The 22,910-nt window shown below is 48.7% G+C and overlaps 1 protein-coding gene across 23 annotated transcripts in view; it reads right to left on the reverse strand.

The window, feature by feature from the left end:
• Window positions 1-22,910, reverse strand: part of cadpsa (Ca2+-dependent activator protein for secretion a) — a 736,161-nt gene that overhangs the window by 171,205 nt on the left and 542,046 nt on the right. For 14 of the 23 annotated variants that reach the window (XM_038810550.1, XM_038810549.1, XM_038810540.1 and 11 more), the window contains 3 exons: window positions 13,143-13,206; window positions 12,739-12,862; window positions 8,605-8,622 (listed from right to left, as the gene is read on the reverse strand). In XM_038810550.1, the coding sequence (XP_038666478.1) occupies window positions 8,605-8,622; window positions 12,739-12,862; window positions 13,143-13,206 (206 nt within the window). The remainder of the gene's footprint in view (window positions 1-8,604; window positions 8,623-12,738; window positions 12,863-13,142; window positions 13,207-22,910) is intronic. The other 9 variants (XM_038810561.1, XM_038810560.1, XM_038810547.1 and 6 more) reach the window with 1 other exon arrangement.

Consider the following 22,910-nt stretch of genomic DNA (forward strand, 5'->3'; position numbering starts at 1 on the left):
GCCGCGGGGAACAATAGGTGGGAGACATGGTGGCGCCGGAGTTGAGAGCCACCAGGCTAGCTGCTTTGACCTAGTCAACGGGAGCGAGGTGGGGGGTGTGTATACAGCCAGTATATGGCAGGGGTTCGGTTACAAGGGGTTGTTGCGGGGGGAGGGGGGGGGGATGATCTGCTGACGAGGGAGGGAACTGAACCAGGTAACAGGGATGAGGTCGGGGGTGGGTGCTGCCAAGAGGCGGACCAGGGGAGGCGTGGCACATGAGCAGGGAGTGGGCCCAAGAAGGGGGATGGCTGATCGGCGTGTGGGGGGGGGGGGGGGGGGCTGGGTGCCCTCCAACCAGGCTGGTCACCTGGAATGTTAGAGGATTAAACGGTTAAACGGGCTGGTCAAGAGGGCACATGTGTTCGCGCACTTACAGGCTCTGAAGGCGGATGTAATGTTGCTGCAGGAGACACATTTGAAAGTGGCGGACCAGATTAGATTACGGAAGGGCTGGGTTAGCCAGGTCTTCCATTCGGGGCTCGACGATAAGACCAGAGGGATCGCGATCATGATTAACAAATGGATTAAATTTGAGGCGGACAGCACAATTGCGGATGGGGATTGCGGATTGGTCCGGGGCAAGCTTGAGGGGGTGAGGGTGGTCCTAGTGAATGTTTACGCTCCAAACTGGGATGATGTAGGTTTCATCAAAAGGCTGCTGGGGAAAATCCCTGACTTGGATTCGCACAAATTGATTATGGGTGGGGACTTTAATACAGTCCTTGATCCCGACCTGGACCGGTCGTGCTCCAGAACGGGCAGGGTCCCGGCAATGGCAAGGGAACCGAGAGGGTTCATGGAACAAATGAGGGGGGGGGGTAGACCCCTGGAGAATCAGCTGGCCGACGAGGAAGGAGTTCTCGTTCTATTCACATGTTCACAAGGTTTATTCTCGTATTAACTTCTTTATTATGAGTAGGGAATTTTTGGAGGGGGTGAGGGATACAGAATACTCGGCGATCACTATTTCGGACCATGCTCCACATTGCGTCGACCTGCTGGTCTGCAAAGAAAGTTACCAGCGCCCACAATGGAGGTTAGAGGTGGGATTGTTGGCAGAGGAGAGGATGCGTGAGAGAGTGGGGAAACGCATGCAGGACTACTTGCAGGTCAACGATACAGGGGAAGTCTCAGCAGCGGTGCTCTGGGAGGTGCTCAAGCTGTTGGTGAGAGGGGAACTGATCTCAATCCAAGCCCATAGGGACAGAACGGACAGGGCGGAGATGGACATACTGGTGCAGGAGATGACACGGACGGATAGGGAATATGCGGAGGCCCCGAGGGCAGAGCTACTTAGGGAACGACGGAGGACTGCAGGCGGAGCTGGGGGCGCTATCCACTGGGAAGGCTGAAGAGCAGCTCAGAAAGGCCAGGGGCGCGGTGTATGAGTATGGGGAGAAAGCCAGCAGAATGCTTGTACAGCAACTTAGGAAGAGAGAGGCGGCCAGGGAAATAAGGACGGTAGTGGACGGGGCAGGGGACCGGGTTGGAGACCCAGCAGGACTGAACAGGGTATTCAGGGACTTTGACAGCAAGCTGTATACCTCGGAACCCCCCACGGGGCCAGAGGGGATGAGGCACTTCTTAGATGGGCTGATCTTCCCAAAGGTGGGCAGGGGGATGGTAGAGGGGCTGGGGGCCCCGATTAGATCTGAAGAAGTAATGGGGGGCCTGAAGGCCATGCAGTTGGGTAAAGCCCCGGGGCCGGACGGGTATCCAGTGGAGTTCTACAAAAAGTTCTCGGGGATAGTGGGGCCGGTGCTGGTTAGGGTGTTTAACGAGGCGAGGGACAATGGGGTGCTACCCCCGACGATGTCGCAAGCCACCATCTCGCTGATATTAAAACAGGATAAAGATCCGGAAGCTTGTGGGTCCTATCGGCCAATCTCCCTGATTAATGTGGATGCTAAACTGCTGGTCAAGATCCTGACGTCCAGAATCGAAGACTGGGTACCGGACGTGATTGTGGAGGACCAAACTGGGTTTGTTAAGGGCAGGCAGCTAGTAGCCAATCTAAGAAGGCTACTCAATGTGATTATGATGCCCCCGGAGGGCAGAGAGGTGGAGATAGTGATGGCAATGGATGCCGAAAAGGCTTTTGACCGCGTGGAATGGGACTATTTATGGGAGGTTTGGGTTTGGAGAAGGCTTTGTGGACTGGGTTAAACTGCTATATCAGGCCCCGGAGGCTAGTGTAAGGATGAACAGGACGACATCTGAGTATTTTAGACTACACCGCGGGACAAGACAGGGATGTCCCCTCTCTCCATTGCTGTTTGTATTGGCCATAGAACCGCTGGCAATTGCTCTGAGAGCGGCAAGGGGATGGAAGGGAATGGTCGGGGGGGGGGGGGGGGGGGGGGGGGGGGGGGGGGGCTGGAACACAAGGTCTCGCTCTACACGGATGACCTGCTTTTGTACATGTCGGATCCAGCGGCAGGGATGGATAGGATTATGGAAATCCTAGGGGAATTTGGCCGGTTTTCGGGCTACAAGTTGAACATGGCAAAAAGCGAGATGTTTGTGGTGCAGGCGAGGGGTCAGGAGAATAGGCTGAGGGAGCTACCGTTTAGGCTGGTTGGGGAAAGTTTTAGGTATTTAGGGATACAAATGGCATGTGACTGGGGCAAGATACAGAAGTTGAACTTGTCTAGGCTGGTGGAGCAAATGAGGAGCGAGTTTCGGAGGTGGGATGCGCTCCTGCTGTCACTAGCGGGGAGAGTATAGACGATGAAGTTGACGATCCTCCCGAGATTCCTGTTTATTTTTCAGTGTCTCCCTATTTTCAATCCGCAGTCCTTCTTTAAAAGAATCAATAAATCATCCTGGGATTTGTTTGGGCGGGGTGATCCCTGCGGGTAAAGAGGGGAATGCTGGATCGGAACCGTAGCGAGGGGGGACTGGCGTTGCCGAACCTCAGCAACTACTACTGGGCGGCTAACATAGCCATGATAAGGAAATGCATGGTGGGTACGGGGTCGGTTTGGGAGCGGGTGGAGGCTGCTTCGTGCAGGGGCACCAGCTTGGCAGGCCTGGTCACGGCTCCTCTGCCGCTCCCGCTGGCCAGGTACTCCACCAGCCCTATAGTGGTGGCGGCTCTGCGGATTTGGGGCCAATGGAGGAAGCATGCGGGGGAAGTGGGAGCGTCGGTCTGGTCCCCAATATGTGACAACCACCGATTTGGCCCGGGAAGATGGATGGAAGTTTTCGAGCGTGGCGGAGGTCGGGGGTGGGAAGGATGGGCGACTTGTTCCTGAAAGGGAGCTTTGCGAACATGAGGGTGCTGGAGGAGAAGTTCGGGCTGGCGAGGGGGAATGACATTCGGTACTTGCAGGTGTGGGATTTCGTACGTAGACAGGTCCCGTTCTTTCCACGCCTTCCACCAAGGGGGATCCAGGACAGGGTAATTTCCAGGGGTGAGGTAGGAGAGGGGAGAGTCTCAGATATTTATAAGGAGCTTATGGGAGCGGAGGACACGGGAATGTGGAACTGAAACTTAAGTGGGAGGAGGAGCTTGGTGGGGAGTTGGAGGGAGGCGTATGGGCAGACGCTCTGAGGAGGGTAAATGCAACCGCAACATGTGCCAGGCTCGGTCTGATTCAGTTCAAGGTGGTTCACCGGGCCCACATGACGGTGGCCCGGATGAGCAAATTCTTTGGGCTGGAGGACAAGTGTGCTCGATGTGGGGGAGGACCAGCGAATCATGTCCACATGTTCTGGGCGTGTCCAAATCTCAGGGGATACTGGCAGGAATTTGCGGATATCATATCCCGGGTACTGAAAATAAAGGTGGCGATGTTTGGGGTGTCGGAGGACCCGGGAGTCCAGGAGGGGATAGAGGCCAACGTTGTGGCCTTTGCTTCCCTGATAGCCCGGCGACGAATACTGTTGGCCTGGAGGGACTCAAAGCCCCCAAAGACCGAAGTATGGCTGTCAGACATGGCAAGCTTTCTCGGCTTGGAAAAAAATCAAGTTTGCCTTACGAGGATCACTATCGGGGTTCTCCCGTAGGTGGCAACCATTCATCGACTTCTTCGGGGGGGGGGGGGGGGGGGGTAGAATAGTGTACAGTAGAAGGGAACAATAGGCGGGTCTATTTGCGAGAGAGGAACTGATATTTGCATTATATTTTTTGTAACTGGTATTTGCACACTAATGTATATTGTTACTGTTTACAATGCCAAAAAATACCTCAATAAAATTGTCTGTTAAAAAAAAAAGGTTATAATTGTGCAAAGAAGGGGTGTAGGTCAGAAGACTGGCCAGAATTTAAAAAACAGCCAAGCATGACCAGAATTTTAACAAGGGGGAAATTAGAATACAAGTGAAAGCTGGCTAGGAATATAAAGACAGATAGTCAGAGTTTCTGTCAATATTTAACAAAGAAAAGAGTTAATAAGCTGAGCTTTGGTCCTATATTAAATGAGTCTGAGGGGGTTAATAATGGACAATAACGAAATGGCAGATGAATTGAACAGGTTTTTTGCATCGGTCTTCCCTATAGAGGATACAGATGACAATCTAGAAATAGCTATCAGTCAAGAATTGGAAGAAAGGAACACAAGAAAATTACAATCACCAGGGAAGATATACTTAGCAAATTGTTGGAACTGCAGGTTGACAAGTCCCCAGGTGCTGATGGATTTAATCCTTGGGTGTTAAAAGAAATGGATAATGAGATAATTGATGCATTGGTTTTAATTTTCCAAAATACACTAGATTTGGGGAAGAATCAGGGACAGTTCCATTAGATTGGAAAATAGGAAATTTAACTCCTTTATTTAAAAAGGGGGGAAGATGGAAAGCGGGAAACTATAAGCTAGTTAGCTTAACGTCTATCCGAAGCAAAATGTTAGAAGATAGAATCATAGAATCTACAGTACAGAAGGAGACTATTCAGCCCATCGAGTCTGCACCGTCCCTTGGAAAGAGCACCCTATCCCTGTAACCCAGTAATCTCACCTAACCTTTTGGACACTAAGGGGCAATTTAGCCTGGCCAATCCACCTAACCTGCACAATCTTTGGACTGTGGAAGGAAATCAGAGCACTCGGCAGAAACCTACACAGACACGGGGAGAAAGTGCAAACTCCACACAGACAGTGACCCATGGGCAGAATTGAACCCGGGATCCTGGAGCTGTGAGGCAGCAGTGTGAACCATTGTGCCACCCTATTAAAGATTTCAAAACAGGGCCCACAGGTAAATTCAAGATAAACAGCCAGAGTCAACATGGTTTTATGTAAGGGAAATCATGTTTAATCAATTTATTGGAGTTCTTTGAAGAAGTAACAGGGGATAAAGGGGAACCAGAAGCTGTACTATACTTGGATTTTCAGAAGATATTTGATAAAGTGCCTCATCAAAGGTTACTGCTGAAAATTAAAGCTCATGGTGTCGGGGGTAATATATTGGCATAGATAGAAAATTGGTGAGCTAACAAGAAACAGGGCAGGCATAAATGGGTCATACTTTGACTGGTAGGACGTGACAAGTGGTGTGCCACAGGGATCTATTCTGGAGCCTCAGCTTTTTACTTTATATAAGTGATTTGGGTTAAGGGAGTGATTGTGCGGCTGTTAAATTTACTGATACAAAGATAGGTAGGAAAGTAAATTGTAAAAAGGACATAAGGAAGCTACAAAAGGATATAGATAGGTTAGGTGAACGGGCAAAGATCTGGCAAATGGAGTATAACATGGAAAAATGTGAGGATGTCCCATTCGGCAGGACAAGCTTTTTATCTACATGGTGAGAGATTGCAGAACTCTGAGGTGTAGTCGTATCTGGGTGTCTCAGTGCATAAAGCGCAAAGTTAGTATACAGATGCAGCAGGTATTTAGCAAAGCTAATAGAATGTTATCAAACTCAATTTCCCTGGCAATAAAGAGGAGTAGGAAGGTTGTGCTCCAGTTATACAGGGCATTAGGGAGCCCACATCTGGATACTCTGAACAGTATTTATCCCCTCATTTAAAGAAAGATGTAAAAGCATTGGAAACAATTCAGAGAATGTTTATTAGACTACAACCTGGAATGGACAACATGTCTTATGAGGAAAGGCTGGACAGGCTAGGCTTGTACCTGCTGCAGTTTAGAACAGTCAGAGGGTGACTTGATCAAAATATATAAAATCCTGAGGGAACTTGACAGGGTAGATGTGGAGAGGATGTTTTCTCTTGGGGAGAATCTAAAATGAGAGGCCACTGTTTCAAGCCAAGGGGTCGCACATTTAAGAAAGAGATGAGGGTTGTGAGACTTTGGAATTCTCTTCCTCAAAAGGTTGAGGTCGAGCCTTTGAATATGTTTAAGGCAGAAGTAGATAGATTCTTGATAAACAAAGGGGTGAACATTTATTGTGGACAGGCAGGGATGTGAAGTTGAGGTTAAAATTAGATCAGCCATGATCTTATTGAATGGGGAAGCAGGCTCAAGGGGTTGAGTGGCCTACTCCTGCTCCTAATTCATGTGTTCTAACGTCCCACTTTAAAAGGAGAGTGAAAAGATTACTTCTATTGATACCAAGGTCTGGACTCCAGGTGAACCCACCTTAGACCGCTGAACTGCTTCTCGTGTCTCTGAGCAAACCTGCATGCTGAGTTCAAGTCTGAAGGTCTGCACCAACAGTCCCTAATGAAACCTAGCAGCCTGAACTGAGGTTCGGCACATCTGGGTCTTGAGTCCTCCTCTTCTACTGAACTGGCTTATGCTGAAACTGGGCCCAGGGAGTGTTAGGGCCCATCTCTCAAGGATTAGTCAAGCAACATCAAAGACTTATTATTCAAGAAGGAAAGTAGGGATAACCCAGGTAATTACAGGCCGGTGAGTCCAACATCAGTGTTCGGGAAATTATTGGAAAAAATTCTGAGGGACAGAATTAATGTCCACTTGGAGAGACAAAGATTAAACAAGGATAGTCAGCAGGGCATTGTTAGGGGGAGATCATGTCTAACAAACCTGAGGAGGTGACTAGGTGTTTAGATGAGGGCAGTGCAGTTGATATAGTTTACATAGACTTCTGGAAGGCTATTAGCAAGGTCCTGCATGGGAGACTGATCAAGAAGGTGTGGGGTTACTGGGTTATGGGGATAGGTGGAAGTGTGGGCTTGTGTGGGGCGCTCTTTCCAAGGGCTGGTGCAGACTCGATGGGCCGAATAGCCTCCTTCTGCACTGTAAATTCCATGATTCCATAGGAAAGTAAGAGCCCATGGAAATCCAAGGACTAAGTGCTGGAAAATGGAATTAGAATAGATAGGTGCTTGATGGTTGGCACAGACACGATGGGCTGAAGGGCCTCTTTTTGTCCTGTACAATTCTATGACTCTGTGACTTACAACTGAATTTCTGGTAGTACACTCATTGACTGACAACTGGCTTTGTTTAATGCCCACAGATGGTACAATCTGCGCTTAATCCCAGATGAAAAGACAGGCATGGTGCTCTCTGGTTATTTATTATAGCCTTCATATTACAATGCTTTTGAAATGTTTTTGACTGTTTGCTCTCATGTAAGGAATGTCTTAATTCCTGTCCTAAAGTAAGATCTAATATTACCAGAACTTTCGAGTCTGTCAATTATGCTATTGTTGAATGGTTCTTTATGAATCTGTAATGCACTGATGTAAGTTATGTACAGACTGTTTTGATCTAAAGGTAACTTGGGCATTTTAATCATCCATATCCACAATTGGAAGAAGAATTTTCTTGGCTCAGATGATACATACATACTTTACTATGATTCAGAGAAGAGGCAAAGATCCTTAAAAACTAATGTCAGTGAAATAAAACACAACTGAAACAAACCTTATTTATAACTTTTCTTCTTGTATAGGTCAAACATTACATCGTACAGAAGTCTACCCTGAGATCTGTGCACATGAATGCATTAAATGGTGGTCTACATTAAAAATAAAATTGCAAGTTGCACTCTCTCCAGAGCTATGTTTCAGGGTATACAAGTTGATGGTGATCATGGAAGTAAAGGCAGTTTAAGTTATTTACAAAGAAATAGCAAAGGTGTGGTACTCTTCATTGCAAAAATATCATGTATTATTTGTATGTGCAAAATATAACTGTGTACCCAATTTATATTTGAACTGCTCTCAGTCATAAAATTGATTTTAATATGTAGCCACTGGAAGATTTTGGAACAAATGTTACTGAATGATTAAGACTATCAGTAAAATGTCACATTAAAGAAGCTATAGTTGCTACTGCTATTTTGATCATTGAAACAGAATTTGATGTTCTTTAATTTTTCATTTACTTTAATTTTACCCACATAAAAAACTGTGAAGATGATGTAACTTGCAAACTAATTGAAATCCTGATTGTTTACTTCTAAAGCTATAAAGTTGTTGTCTACTAATACTATTCCATACTCTCGATAGACAGCACAAATTAACTCCTTAAGTGTGTCTACCCCAGAGACTCATTAAATATTAATTGAGCCTGCTGAAGAGCACCTCAGAAGAAGCTAGGCTGCTCAAAATTACTTTTAAATGTTAGAAATAATCTAATGATATTGTCCTACTACATTAAGATGTAGAATACAATAGTTCACCTGGATCCTTTTGATTGTCTATATGAAAGAGAGAGCAACAAGGAGAGAAAGGGAGAAAAACAAGACAAATATGCACGATTAATGAGCAAGTGAACCAAAAGCTACACCCTAGATGTGTGGTACCAATGACTTGCAAAGAGTTTGCCCAATGCCTCTAACTCCCCTCAACAGAATGGATGCTACTATAAAGGCCTTCCACGCAAAGGAAGTGCTAACACTAGTGCACCACACAGATGGATAGTCAGCAATTAAGATTCTGAGATGAAGGCAAGCAATGGGCTCAAGATAGAAGTGAATCATTGAATCCTAAAATGTAAAAATAAATCAGATGATCCGTCAGCAGCTTGAAATTGAGAAAAGATTCAAGTATGTAAAAAGAACATGTATGTATATGATTGCATTTGTTTAATTAGTCACAGACAAGACAGACTAAGGTTAAAATATCCACACAGATCTAACAGAATGTCTTTATTAACGGTGAATCAACATCCCATTTCTCATCGCCAGTTCTGTGATACTGGCTAAATATGCGAGTCCTGGCTTTGTATAGTGTACCAATGACAAGTGTTTACAACTCAGGAATACACAGAAGCAAAGTAAAAATGCATTCAAGTCACAGACAATAACAATAACTTAAAATTTACAGATATTTTGAGTTCATCACAAACAATGGGCCATGTGTAAAAACCTGGCGTAGATCAAAAGCTGGACTTCAAACATTCGAGATCACAAACAGAAGCAACAGACAAGGAGGCTGAGGGAGGAAAAATGCAAGAGTGGGATTGGTCAGGGACTGGCTTTGACTGGTATTAAAATCATGTCAACAGAAAGAGCGAGAGACAGCGTGGAAAGGATGTGGTAAGTACTCACGAATGGTTAAATCCATCACTTGAGAGGCCAAGCAGAAGACAGGATGCTCATACATTTCTCTGTTTTTCCCTATAAAAGAGGATTTGGGCATGCAAGAAGCTTAGGTCAGAAGTAAAGAGATCATAGATCAGAGGAAAATTATATTAGGTCAGAAAGAATAAAAAGCTTTGGTGCTGTTTTGGGATATTCATTGGACAGTGGAAAAATATATTTGAATTTGTAAATAATTCAGGTTTAACCATTCAGCATGCTCATGAGTCACAAAAGAAGCTGTGACCATGATTTTGACAAATCTCTTCAGATTTTATAATCTGTCAATGAAAAAACATAATGAATAAAGGAAAACAGAATTTTGTTGATTTAGGCTGCAAGATACTAAATGCAGATGCTTTTAGTATCCACACCACTCTCAGGTATTTCTTCATAGGCATAGCTGTAAGCACTTTCCCACCTGACTGATACTTCCACTGTTAGGCCATCATTGTACTAATAAGATGCTTTTTGATTTCAATTGATTACATGGTAAGCCATATTGTCAAAAGGATTCCAACTAAAGCCAATTCAGCTTTGAATAAAATCCTCGCATGTTAACAATGAAACAACAGGGAATAGAACAGACTGGCCTATTTTAAAATTTCAGGCAGTGTAGTTGAGCTATTTTCAATAAAGTACAGAATGGACTATGCCCATGGAAGAAAGCCTGGTACATGCAGTTGGTGAATGCTGGGTTGCTGAGACCACAATCCCTGCATGCTGGCCACTAAGTACTTCTACAGCCACTTTTTTAGGAATATAAAAAAGTGACTAAGTCAATAAACAAGAAAGGAGAGAAGCAGAAAAGAACAGGTAGTGCGGAATGAATTACTTCTCTGAACAAAGAGCTGGAAAAAAAAGTGTTTGGTTGCTTCATAGTATTCCAAGACCTAAAAGTCACAGTGCAAAAGAGGGTACATTAACGGAACCAGAAAGAATTGAGGCACAAAAGGGAAATAATCAAAGACTATGGGATCTACACTGGAATTGAATGCATTTTTACTTACACATACCGATCTTGTGCTCAAACTTACTAGAAATGCACTCAGCTCTGTCTAAATTTGCAGAGAACTGCAGATCTCAGCAGCTAAGTAAGAATCTAACATTTCCAAACAATAAAAAGATGTTAGTTTGTTTACATTATTCCACAACTTTATGTAACTGGCAAATCTATAAGAAATATAATATTGAACCTCAACATATCAAAATAAATAAAACTTCAAATTCTCCACCTATTTTTCAAAGTTGTTGTTCCAAAAAACCTTAAGTGCCCAATTCTTAACTCAAACGTTTGTGCTATTTGCTGCCTATCTACTTGCAAGAAATGAAAACTCTCCCTTTAGTACACAGTTAACTTTGTGACCACAACCAAATGGAAGAATAATGTCACCCTACTAAATATACAAAGTGAACAACACCTTTCTGCAGCTCTTCACGCACTTTTACTCTTTAAAAATTAGAAGTTTCCATAAAGACACAATTATGGCTGGTTGGTATTGGAGGAATCATTCTACTGGTCTTAACACTAAGTGATACTATAGTTTCAGTTTTGTCGAGGCGTCAGGTCAGTTTAAATGGCAGGAATGTCTTACTCTTATCAGCAACAAGAAACTAGTGATTCACCTGTACAAAATTTTGACCTGTAATAGTGTAAACGAGGGAGTGAGGATTGACTAGTCAAACATTAAATCAATTTGGAGCATGTCAATTTTTTCAAACATTTGTAAATCAAAATAAAAATGTATCAGTATATAAGGACTATAGCCAGCAAGATCAAATACCACTTTCATATCTTGCTTTGAAAGTAAAAGAAATTAGACCCTCCCATCTTCACATCAACAGTATACAAATTCAAAAAATCCTGTTGAATAGGAGCTTAAAAATCTGTGAATATAACAAACATAAACAAATCAATTATGAACTTGACTTCAACAGACACAATGTGAAATTATCATTTTACAGATAGTAGTTAATAGACAGATTTGATTAATAAATGCAGATTGATTCTTTAAAAAAAAAATTGTATTCTCTCCCAAATGTCTTTTGAGGGTGACTTTCTATTTTAAATGTTTAGGGTGAATTTCTGTGAAGTACTCAGCACGTTTGATTGAACTTCAGTGGAAGAATGACAAAACTCCTGGAAAAACAGTGTAAATAGTGTAGTTCTGGGTTACTACAGCTCCTGCACCAAAGGTTTGGCAGAAAAGTGGGAGAACCCAGATTGAAATTCAGTCCCTTTGTATTTACTTCTCTTGCCTTCTAATTTATTTTAGCCTATCCAGCTGCTGAAATTATCATGGATGGGAGGTTCGGTGACCATGTCCCAGACTGCCAGCTGAAGGTTTCCTGGTGTGGCCCCAGACTTGATGTGTGATTGTGACTGTAGATGCCTCCCTGTCCTATTTTTAATTCTGTTCCTGAGATTATGCTTTCCTCTTTACCTGACAGCAACAGAACTGAAACCAGGAACTCCGTATGTAACGGAAAACAAACCTATGCTTTGTCATTGTGTGGCACTGTGCATTAATGCTCCAATGTAGTTCAACACCATAATTCTTCCATGTTTCTGTCACTCTTGGACACAAGTGTAACAGTAATGTTAATATTCTACCTTATCTCACTCTGCAGCACATATATAACTGATATAGCACTTTAGAACCCTTTCGAATTCCAGTGATGTTCCAGAAAAAGCTTACCTTCTTTTCATGCATGCAGATGATAATAAAATGTTGTTTAAACTCTACTTGTGATTTCTTTTTTTGTTGCATAGTATATCTGGTAATGAAGGTCACTTTCTTTAGAGATGCCCAAATCTAAACTAGTGGATCATGACAAATCAGATTACCACCAGTAATTTATAATTCTAGAGATACCAGGGTTTGAGTTTGCATAAACAAATGTGTGTTGAAACACTGCACTTGGAATTGAATGCTGATTCTCAAGTTTTCCAACAAAAAAGGAAGTAGTCTGCTATGATTACCTGACACCATTAATAACAGTAAGATCAGATCTGCAATGCACTGCTCATAAATCTTCTGGTGCTAACTATAAGTTGTGAAGAAATGTTGAATTGCTTGTGAAATATCTCAATTTTATTTTCAGGACTACACATATTTAAAATAAACCTTGTCTGAATAAATGCTCATTTACACATGGATTTATAAGAATAATCTGTCCCCCAAGTGCTTCGTCCACTGAACTGCATTCACAAGAAACCACTCTGTTACTTACCTTCAATTTTGGCATACTCAGAAAGTCGTGTGTAGTTCACGAGTGCAGCTTTCTCCAGACATTTCCGAATAACAACTTTAACTTCTTCTTGGGGAACAGGGGTTACTATATCCTTCATCAGCACCTTTGTAATTACAGAAATGACAGTATATTACCTACATGTCCTGAGTTACGGGACATGGAAGCTCTTTATGACTTATACCATATGGCCTTTCCTGACACATGATGAAGTTGGAGTGGACAGCAATTAATGTTGCCAACAAAGATTTGGCCTGACAATATCTGCAGTATTTGGGAGGAATTCGTAGAGATGCTGGATAATGATGCTTTGAATATGTATGGCACATTAACTATAAATTACTTCTGAAATGTGAAACTTAGGCAGCAAAACATTAACTACTCACCCTCTCTAGGAGAGACAGGGTAGCCTTTAACGCACCCTCAGGTCGTCCAAAAGGAAAGCAGTATCTGTTAGCAAGACGCATTTTATTAATTACTTACCAACAGGATGTCTTAAAACGTTCATCCTGTGTAACTTAATAGACCACAAAAATCAGAGTTCACTGGATAACTTGAGCTTTCTCATTGGCGTAGATTAAAAGAACAGTATCTTACTCTGCATTACAATATTTACACATCCACGTGGTGTTCACGCAAACAAGCTGAACTAAAGACGATAGGCAGCTAAATAGTTTGGCTCCATCTTTTCATCCCCTGAACAGTACATTTTTAAAATAAATACATGGGATGGGAGTTTTGCTGTCAAAGCTAGCATTTGTTGTTCATCTCTAATTGCCTTAAGGAGGTAGTGCTGAATCGCCTTCTTGAACTGCTGGAGTCCATGTGGTGTAGACACACCTGTAGTGCTGTTAGGAAGGGAGTTCTAGGCTTTTGACCCTGCGACAATGAGGGGATAGTAATATAGGGCGCGATTCTCATTGCGGGAGAGGCCAAAAACAAGATCCGCGGCAGGCGCCAAACAGTTTGCGATGCAACCGGCCCCCTCTCCTTGACGAAATTGGGATTCCGCTGTAGCGTCGCGAGAAACCACTTAAGCCCAATTTCCATACAAGTAACAATAGCCTCCCAATAACCAACGGCCTTCCGTCATTCAGCAGCCTCTCCAGCAAGTGCCCATGCTGGCGCTGATTAGTACTCTTTTTGAAAAATGCGAACCTGTTGGAAGGGCATCTGTGGGGAGCCGAGGAGGTGAGTAGCCATCTTTGCTCACAGGCAAGGAGCCCGTGGACCCTGGGCTTGTCACCCCAGTGTTCGGTGGGGGACCCTCCGCAGGGGAGGGCCTCCATGGGGGGGGGGGGGGGGGGGGTGCTTGGGAGATGGGCAAAGAGTCCGGGGGTCAGCCCGCATTGCAGAACAAGAAGTGACAGAGCCATCATAATGGTTTTGCGAAAAGGTGTTTAATGTCCCGTACAAACTGCACTACCGATAGTGCCCCCCCCCACAACCGCCACCCCCTCTCCTCACTCCCTACCTACCCTCAGCCCCTGCCCCCTCTTCCGGTGCCCTCAATGATCCTCGACATGCTTGGTCATCCTAGCACTATCACTACGTCTTGGTGTTTCCCCAGGATGCACATCAAAGTCCAAAGATGTGCGGGTTAGGTGGATTGGCCATGCTAAATTGCCCATAGTGTAAGGTTAATGGGGGGGTTATTGGGTTACGGGTATACGGGTTACGTGGGTTTAAGTAGGGTGATCATTGCTCGGCACAACATCGAGGGCCGAAGGGCCTGTTCTGTGCTGTACTGTTCTATGTCTATCTAAAGGTTGAGGCCACGTCCCATGTCCGACGATGCCCCTGGCGGGCGTCCACTTGGGGTCTGGGGCCTGAGGGCCCCGGCTCACTTGTAAGTGCCACATGCACAGCAGTGCTAGCCAGTCCCGTGTGCTGACTGCGAAACGCAACCTCATCAGAGGGGTGGAACTCGGGGGAGCTGGTGGTCACTGTTGCCGCTCCATGGGGCAGGCCCGGCTTCGCACCCAGCATTCCCTCCGTCTGCTCAGTGTCCATAGGGCTCTGGGCTTCACCTTGGAATGGAGGGGAAGCTGGTTCAAGCGCTGTTGCCCCTGCATCATCTGGCTCTGCCAGCCCTGGCGGATCCCCATGGTCTGCACCATTGTGTCGACACCCTCGGCGATGCTCCTCAGTGACTGGCCCATTCTCTGCAGTGCCTGAGCATGACTGGGACAAGCTCTGCAGCACTTCGGCCATGCCCACATGTCTCGCAGATCCTCATCAAGGGTGGCCTGGTGCTGGGTGACATCCCCCAGCGAGTCGGACATCCTGTTGAGACCCTCAGCCATGGCCGTCACTAACTGCGCGACGCCTTGGACACCTTCACTAATGCTGCTGACATCGTGAACTAGGCTCTCCACTGTGGACACCACCCTAGCAGTTTTTGCCTCGGCACCACGCATTGCCGATGATATCTCCTGTGTCCCTAGGCTCTGGAACTCCTCCAGGCAGCTATGGGTCTGCTGGAGTAACGCTGACATCGCCTTCTGAACGCCCAGATTGATCCCTATCATCTCCTCCAGCTCCGGGTAACTCTGTTCCAAAGGCTCAGCATCAGGCTGGGATCCAGCTGGGTCCTAGGATCCAGCAGCCCTCCGACTGCTGTCTCTCCTGGAAGTTCCTGCCTCCACCTGATGTGCATCATCAGCAGTGCGGTGCTCACCAGATTGCGCCACTGAAGCCACTAACATTTCCCACCGAGGTGTGTGTATCTGCGCTGGTGGGGGTGAGGATGACAGCTGTGCCGTAACTACGGTGGCATCCTCAGAGCTCTCCTTCGAGGTGTTCTCCTCAGAGTCAGGAAAGCGTGCCGACCGGGAAGGCTGGCTCCGTCGGCTGAAGGACCTGCAGGAGAATGGAAATGTGGTCAGTGGGGAGATGAGTCAGTCAGTCAGTAAGGCAAACAACTGACGTTTGATAGGTCCTCCGGGTGGAACCCGGTGGTTCCTCACCTTTGTGGCGGCCGCCAGCCTCTGCGTTGGTGACTGATCTGTCCTTGACCACACCGGTCACCAAAAGTGCCCGCTCCTCAAAGGAGGTGAGGATTCTTATGTCTGGCACCCTTCCGCCCGTGTGGGCCCTCTCCCGACAATTATGGGAGAGCATTTCCTGGGGAGGTACAAAGAGGGCATTGTTAGCCACACGTGTGATTTATAGTGGTGGGAGAGGGGGTGAGAAGGCGGGGTTGGAGTGGGTTGAGGGGCGATGGATGTCTAGGGGTTGCATGGGGACTTGGGGGCTGGGTGCTCCCTTTGTGGGGGAGAGGGGTGTGATCGGTGTTGATGTCTACTCACTCGGTGCTGCCTGTACGTTGACATCCTTTATCTGGTCATTCTCCTCGAGCGGATAGCTGCCGCCACCTCATTGCAGGCAGCACTGGCTCACCCTTCGGGACCCTCTGGGGAACAGGACATCCCTCTTGGTCTCCACTGGATCCAGGGAGCCTCCCCAGGTCAGCATCTCCGAATCTTGGTGCCGATCTCCTGGGCGCCATTGTTGCGAGCTGGCCGAGGTTGGCTGAGCAAGTGCAGCTTAAGTGCTTGCTAACGAGGTTGGGGGGGGGGGGGGGGGGGGGGGGGGGGGGGAGGCAGGTGGCTGGCGAGCGCTGTCTCGGCGAATCAACTGCCGAGCCTTCATTTTCAGCGAGAAGCCCAGGAGGCCTCGTTAAGTGGACCAATTAACATGGAATTGCATTGCCGGCCTCGCTGGGCAATTCCCGCTCGCTGGCACACTTCAAAGTTTTTCCGGAGAATTGCGCTCATAGGCGCAATTTTCACAGATGGCAGGCAGGAAAAGTGGCATTGAGGCCACCACAGGGTGTGCAACTTTGAAGATATCTGTAGATGCCAGCATTGGCTATGGGAGCAGCAAATTCTGAAGTACAATTTGTCAGCTAGGATTTTTAAAAATTTGTTCATGGGATGTGGGCATCACAGACTGTGCCAGCATTTATTGCCCCTATAAAAGCAAATTACTGCGGATGCTGGAATCTGAAACCAAGAAGAAAATGCTGGAAAATCTCAGCAGGTCTGGCAGCATCGGTAGGGAGAGAAAAGAGCTAACGTTTTGAGTTCAGATGACCCTTTGTCAAAGCTAAAGACAGAGAAAGTGGGAAATAAGAATGAAAGATGAAAGATTTATCACCCCTAATTGCCCTTGAGGGGCAGTTAAAAGTCAACCACATTGCTATGGGTCTGGAGTCACAAGTAGGCCAGACCAGGTAAGGACGGCAGATTTCCTTCCTGAAAGGACAGCAGTGAACCAGATGGGTTTTTACGACAATCTACATTGTTTTCATGGCCATCTTTTAATTCCAGATATTTTTATTGAATTCAAATTTCACCATATGCAAGTGGCGAGATTTGAACCTGGGACCCCAGAGTACTCTGGGTCTCTGGATTACTATTCCAGTGACAATACCACTACTCCCCTATCAGGGTCAATAACCTTTGCTAAATCCAGTGCCTTCAGCCATTCCTTGATATCGCCCAGAGTGACTTGAGTTGACTGAAGACTGACATCTGTGATGTTGAGGACCTCAGGGAAATGGATCATTCACTCAGCACTTCTGGTTGAAGGTGTTTGAAAATGCTTTAGCCCATTCCTTTGCAAGGACAGGATCAGCTCCCCCATCATTAAGAATGGGAATGTTTGTGAAGCCTCCTCTGCTAGTTTCTTGATGAATTGTACACCACCATTGATGATTGGATGAGGCAGGACTGCAGACCTTTCCACAAAAGTCCTATGCCTGTAATTAACAGGTGTGGGTATCCTGGGGTAAATTTCTGGATAGGCTCAAGGCAAGTAGCCTAAGTCTACAATGGCAAGGTCATTTTTGGAGGAAGCCATGCAGGGTCCTGAGGCGTAATTCCCTGCCCATCAAAGTTTGAAATTCCTGGGCAAGTACTGAATATTTGCCAAGGGTCGGGACCTCCTCTGCATCCTAAAGCACAACAACAAATGTCTGAAAGATCACTGCTAAATCAATCAGAAGAGCATGGCCATGGTGAAGCAGCAATTGAACGCGAGACGAGTTGCTGTACAAAAGTTAGGCTGTAATAAGCTAGATGTTATCCCTGCGGTCGACTACAGTAAATGGACGACCGCCGGGCGTACTAGGCATTTATACCTCGCCCTGGAGGCGGGGTTAACTCAGCCTCTCGACCAATCGGGGAGCCGTCACATGACTGGTCTCAACCGTTCGGTCGAGAGGCACATGACCGACCAGGGCCAATGGTAAGCCGGTGTTCTGCACCAATGGCAGGCAGCTACGTTACTCATACCACCACATTCACCCCTTGTGGAGAAAGAAGCCGGTGGTGGGGGGGGGGGGGGGGGGGGGGAGAACTGGTGATATGAGTAGTAGCCAGAGAAGGGGAAAAAAAGGGTTTGGCTTCGCACTGGCCCAGACATTTTGACATCCTGGCAGACCGCCGCAGTGGAGTTGGTGACATTGGTTCAGCCGATGGTGGTGGTTCCGCTGATGTCCTGGAGTCCGGGAGCGATGGTCCTTGAACTGTCTCCGTCACCCGGGCTGGTGGTAGAGACGCCATGGATGGGGAAGGGGTGGCCTGGGTGGGGCGCTGGGGGAAAAAGAACAGGAGGGGTGTCTGTGGTGAAGAGGGGGGAGGGCCGCACGCTGGCGGGTGCCAGGTCCCGGAGGGGGACCGTGTCCTGCCGACCGTCGGGGTACTCCACGTACGCATACTGCGGGTTAGCGTGGAGTAACTGGACTTGTTCCACCAACGGGTCGGACTTGTGCACCCGCACATGCTTCCGGAGCAAGATGGGTCCGGGGGCGGCCAGCCACGTCGGGAGGGGGTATCCGGAGGACAACTTCCTGGGGAAAACAAGAAGACGTTCATGAGGTGTCTGATTAGTTGTGGTACAGAGGAGGGAGCAGGGGAATGTAGGGCATCGGGGATAAACTCTTGCCATCGGGAAATAGGGAGATCTCTGGACCGGAGGGACCAGTAGTATGGTCTTCCAGATGGTACCATTCTCCCGCTCGACCTGTCCGTTACCCCGGGGGTTATAGCTGGTCGTCCTGCTAGAGGCAATGCCCCTGTTGAGCAGGAATTGACGCAGCTCGTCGCTCATAAATGAGGACCCCCGATCGCTATGTATGTATGTGGGGTAGCCGAACAGGGAGAAGATGGAGAGGAGGGCCTTAATGACGGTTGATGTGGTCATGTCGGGGCAGGGAATGGCGAGGGGGAAGCGGGCGTATTCGTCGATTACCGCCAGGAAGTAAATGTTGCGGTTGCTAGAGGGAAGGGGCCCCTTGAAGTCAATGCTGAGACGTTCGAAGGGGCGAGATGCTTTGATCAGATGTGCGCGCTCGGGGCGGTAGAAGTGCGGTTTGCACTCTCCGCAGATGTGGCAGTCACGGGTTACTGTCCTGACTTCCTCGATGGAGAAAGGCAGGTTGCGGGCCTTTATGAAATGGTAGAAACGGGTCATCCCTGGATGGCAGAGGTCCGCGTGGAGGGAGCGGAGGCGGTCTATCTGCACGTTGGCGCAGGTACCGCGGGACAGGGCATCAGGAGGCTCATTGAGCTTCCCAAGACGATACAAGATCTCATAGTTGTACGTGGACACCTCGATCCGCCACCGTAAGATCTTGTCATTCTTAATCTTGCCCCTTTGTGCATTATCAAACATGAAGGCCACTGACCGTTGGTCTGTGAGGAGGGTAAACCTCCTGCCGGCCAAATAGTGCCTCCAATGTCGCACAGCTTCGACTATGGCCTCGGCTTCCTTTTCACGGAGGAGTGGCGGAGTTCGGAAGCGTGGAGGGTTCTGGAGAAGAAGGCCACGGGTCTGCCCGCTTGGTTCAGGGTGGCCGCCAGAGCTACTTCGTATGCGTCGCTCTCGACCTGGAAGGGGAGGGACTCGTCGACAGCATGCATCGTGGCCTTTGCGATGTCCGCTTTGATGCGGCTAAAGGCCTGGCAGGCCTCTGACGACGGCGGGAAGGTTGTGGTTTGAATGAGGGGACGGGCCTTGTCGGCGTAATTGGGAACCCATTGGGCGTAGTAAGCGAAGAAACCCAGGCAGCGTTTGAGGGATTTGAGGGTATTGGGGAGAGGGAGTTCCATCAGGGGGCGCATGCTTTCAGGGTCGGGGCCTATCACTCCGTTACGCACTACGTAGCCGAGGATGGCTAGACGGTCGGTGCTAAACACGCACTTATCCTTATTGTAAGTGAGGTTAAGGAGTTTTGCGGTTTGGAGAAATTTCCGGAGGTTGGTGTCATGGTCCTGCTGGTCGTGGCCGCAGATGGTGACATTATCGAGGTACGGGAAGGTAGCCCGTAATCCGTACTTGTCGACTATTCGGTCCATCTCCCGTTAGAAGACCGAGACCCCATTTGTGACACCGAATGGAACCCTAAGGAAGTGGTAGAGGCGCCCATCTGCCTCGCGGTGTACTTGCGGTCACTCGCGCGGAGGGGAGCTGGTGATAGGCGGACATGAGGTCCACAGTGGAGAAGACTTTGTATTTCGCGATATCGCTTACAATGGCGGAAATACGGGAGAGAGGATACGCGTCCAGTTGCGTAAACCGGTTGATGGTCTGGCTATAGTCGATGACCATCCGTTTTTTCTCCCCAGTCCGGACCACCAGCACTTGGGCTCGCCATGGACTGTTGCTGGCCTCGATGACCCCTTCCTTCAGCAACCTCTGTACCTGATGAAGGTCCGGTCCTGGGCGCTGTACCGTCTGCTCCGTGTCGCGACGGGTTTGCAATCGGGGGTGAGATTAGCAAACAAGGAGGGGGGGGTCCACTTTGAGGGACGCGAGGCTGCAGACAGTGAGGGGAGGTATAGGGCCGCCGAATTGGAAGGTCAAGCTCTGCAGGTTGCACTGGAAGTCCAGTCCTAGGAGTGCCGGTGCGCAAAGGTCAGGGAGGACAAGGAGTTTGTAATTTTTAAAAACCTTCCCTTGGACCGTGAGGTCCGCGATGCAGCAGCCGGTGATGCGGACGGAGTGCGAACCTGAGGCTAACCCGATTTTGTGTTTTACAGGATGGACAGGGACAGGATGGCAGCGTCTTACCGTGGCAGGGTAAACAAAGCTTTCCGTGCTCCCGGAGTCCAGCAGGCAGCCCGTCTCGTGGCCGTTGAGGTGCATCAGCGCCGTCGTCTTGGCGAGCGTGCGTGGCCGTGACTGGTCGAGTTGAATGACCGCGAGCCGTGGAGAAGAACCATCGTCGTAGTCGTCGTCGGCCGAGTAGATGCTGGCAGAACCCTGCGCGCCAGTCCAGGATGGCGGTGCCCAAGATCCGCACGTGGAGTCGGGGTCCCAAGATGGCGGCGCCCAGGGCCCGCACGTGGAGTCGGCGCCCCACGATGGCGGCGCCCAGGACCCGCGCGTGGAGTCGGCGCCCTACGATGGCGGCGCCCGCGGGGCCCTCGTGATTGCTGGGGGCGGGGTTAGCGGTGCCGGCGGGCCGATCGGAGTGGCTGAGAGCGGGGGCAGAGAGGCGCGCAGGCCGGGTGCAGGGGCCCGGGGGCAGGGGGGGGGGTGGGGGGGAGGGGGAAGAGATTTGCGCAGTGCGCTGGAAGGGCCCGGAAGTGCCCGGAGGAGAGGGGGAGGCGCGCAGGCCGGGCGCAGGGGCCCGGGAGTGGGGGGGAGAGATTGGCGCGGTGCACTGGAAGGGCCCGGAAAGGCCCGGAGGGGGGGGTCCCCGGTCGCTGCGCAGTACAGCAGTGACCGATTTGGCCTGGCAGACTGTTGAAAAGTGGCCCTTCTTCCCGCAGCTCTTACAGCGGGCGGAGCGGGCCGGGCAGCGCGGGCGAGGGTGTTTGGCGAACCCACAGAAATAGCAGCGGGGCCCTGCGGACTTGTCGGGGCGTCCCGCGGTGCAGGCCTGAGGGGGGTCGGGAGTGGCGGATGGTGGTGGGGAAGCGTGCCAGGAGGCCCAGGGTGCTGCAGCGCGGCTGGGGACATAGGTGCGGGCGTTTAAATCGGCGACCTCCAGGGAGGTGGAGAGAGTCCGTGCCTCAGTTAGGCTGAGGTCGTCTTTTTCCAGCATCCGCTGGTGGATAGCGGCAGACTGCATCCCAGCCACGTAAGCATCTCTAATCAAAACGTTCCATGTGCTCCGTGGCTGAAACTTGGAGGCAGGAGCAATTCCTCCCCAGGACAGCGAGGGCCTGGTAAAAATCGTCTAATGACTCACTGGGGAGCTGTTGTCTGGTAGCCAGCAGATGTCGGGCGAACACTCTGTTTACCGGTTTAAGAAACTGTTCTTTCAGCTTATCCATGGCCGCGTCATAATCTTTTTCCTCCGCAATCATCGTGTAGGCCGCCATGCCCACGCTGGAGTGGAGGATATGAAGCTTCTGTGCCATGGTGGGGGGGGCTGTTTGCGGACGCCAGGTAACCATCGATACGTGCCAGCCAATGTTTAAAGATTTCTGAAGTGTTCTGAGTTTGCGGGCTGATGCGGAGGCATTCGGGCTTGATCGGGAGCTCCATCTTCAACGTTCTAGCTTATTAAATTGATGAACCATCAATTGAACGCGAGACGAGTTGCTGTACAAAAGTTAGGCTGTAATAAGCTATATGTTAGCCCTGCGGTCGACTACAGTAAATGGACGACCGCCGGGCGTACTGGGTATTTATACCTCGCTCTGGAGGCGGGGTTAACTCAGCCTCTCGACCAATCGGGGAGCCGTCACGTGACTGGTCTCAACCAATCGGTCGAGAGGCACATGACCGACCAGGGCCAATGGTAAGCCGGTGTTCTGCACCAATGGCAGGCAGCTATGTTAATCATACCACCACAGTCCATAAAGTTAATTTTTGCTGTTTTCAAAAATTCATTTCCAGGATGTGGGCATTGCTGGTTCGGTCAGCATTTATTGCCCAGTTGCCCTTCAGAAGGTGGTGGTGAGCGTATTTCTGGAATGGCTGCAGTCCTTGTGGTATAGGCACACCCACAATGCTATTAGGGAGGAAATTCCAGCATTTTGACTCAGTAACAGTGAAGGAATGGCAAAATATAAGTCTGGATGGTGAGTGACTTGGAGGGGAACCTCCAGGTGGTGGAGTTCCCAAGTATCTGCTGCTCTTGTCCTTCGAGATGGTAGTGGTCTGGAAAGTGCTGCCTAAGGAACTTTGGTGAG

Source organism: Scyliorhinus canicula, chromosome 11 (assembly GCF_902713615.1).
Source record: "Scyliorhinus canicula chromosome 11, sScyCan1.1, whole genome shotgun sequence".
NCBI classification, from domain to species: domain Eukaryota; kingdom Metazoa; phylum Chordata; class Chondrichthyes; order Carcharhiniformes; family Scyliorhinidae; genus Scyliorhinus; species Scyliorhinus canicula.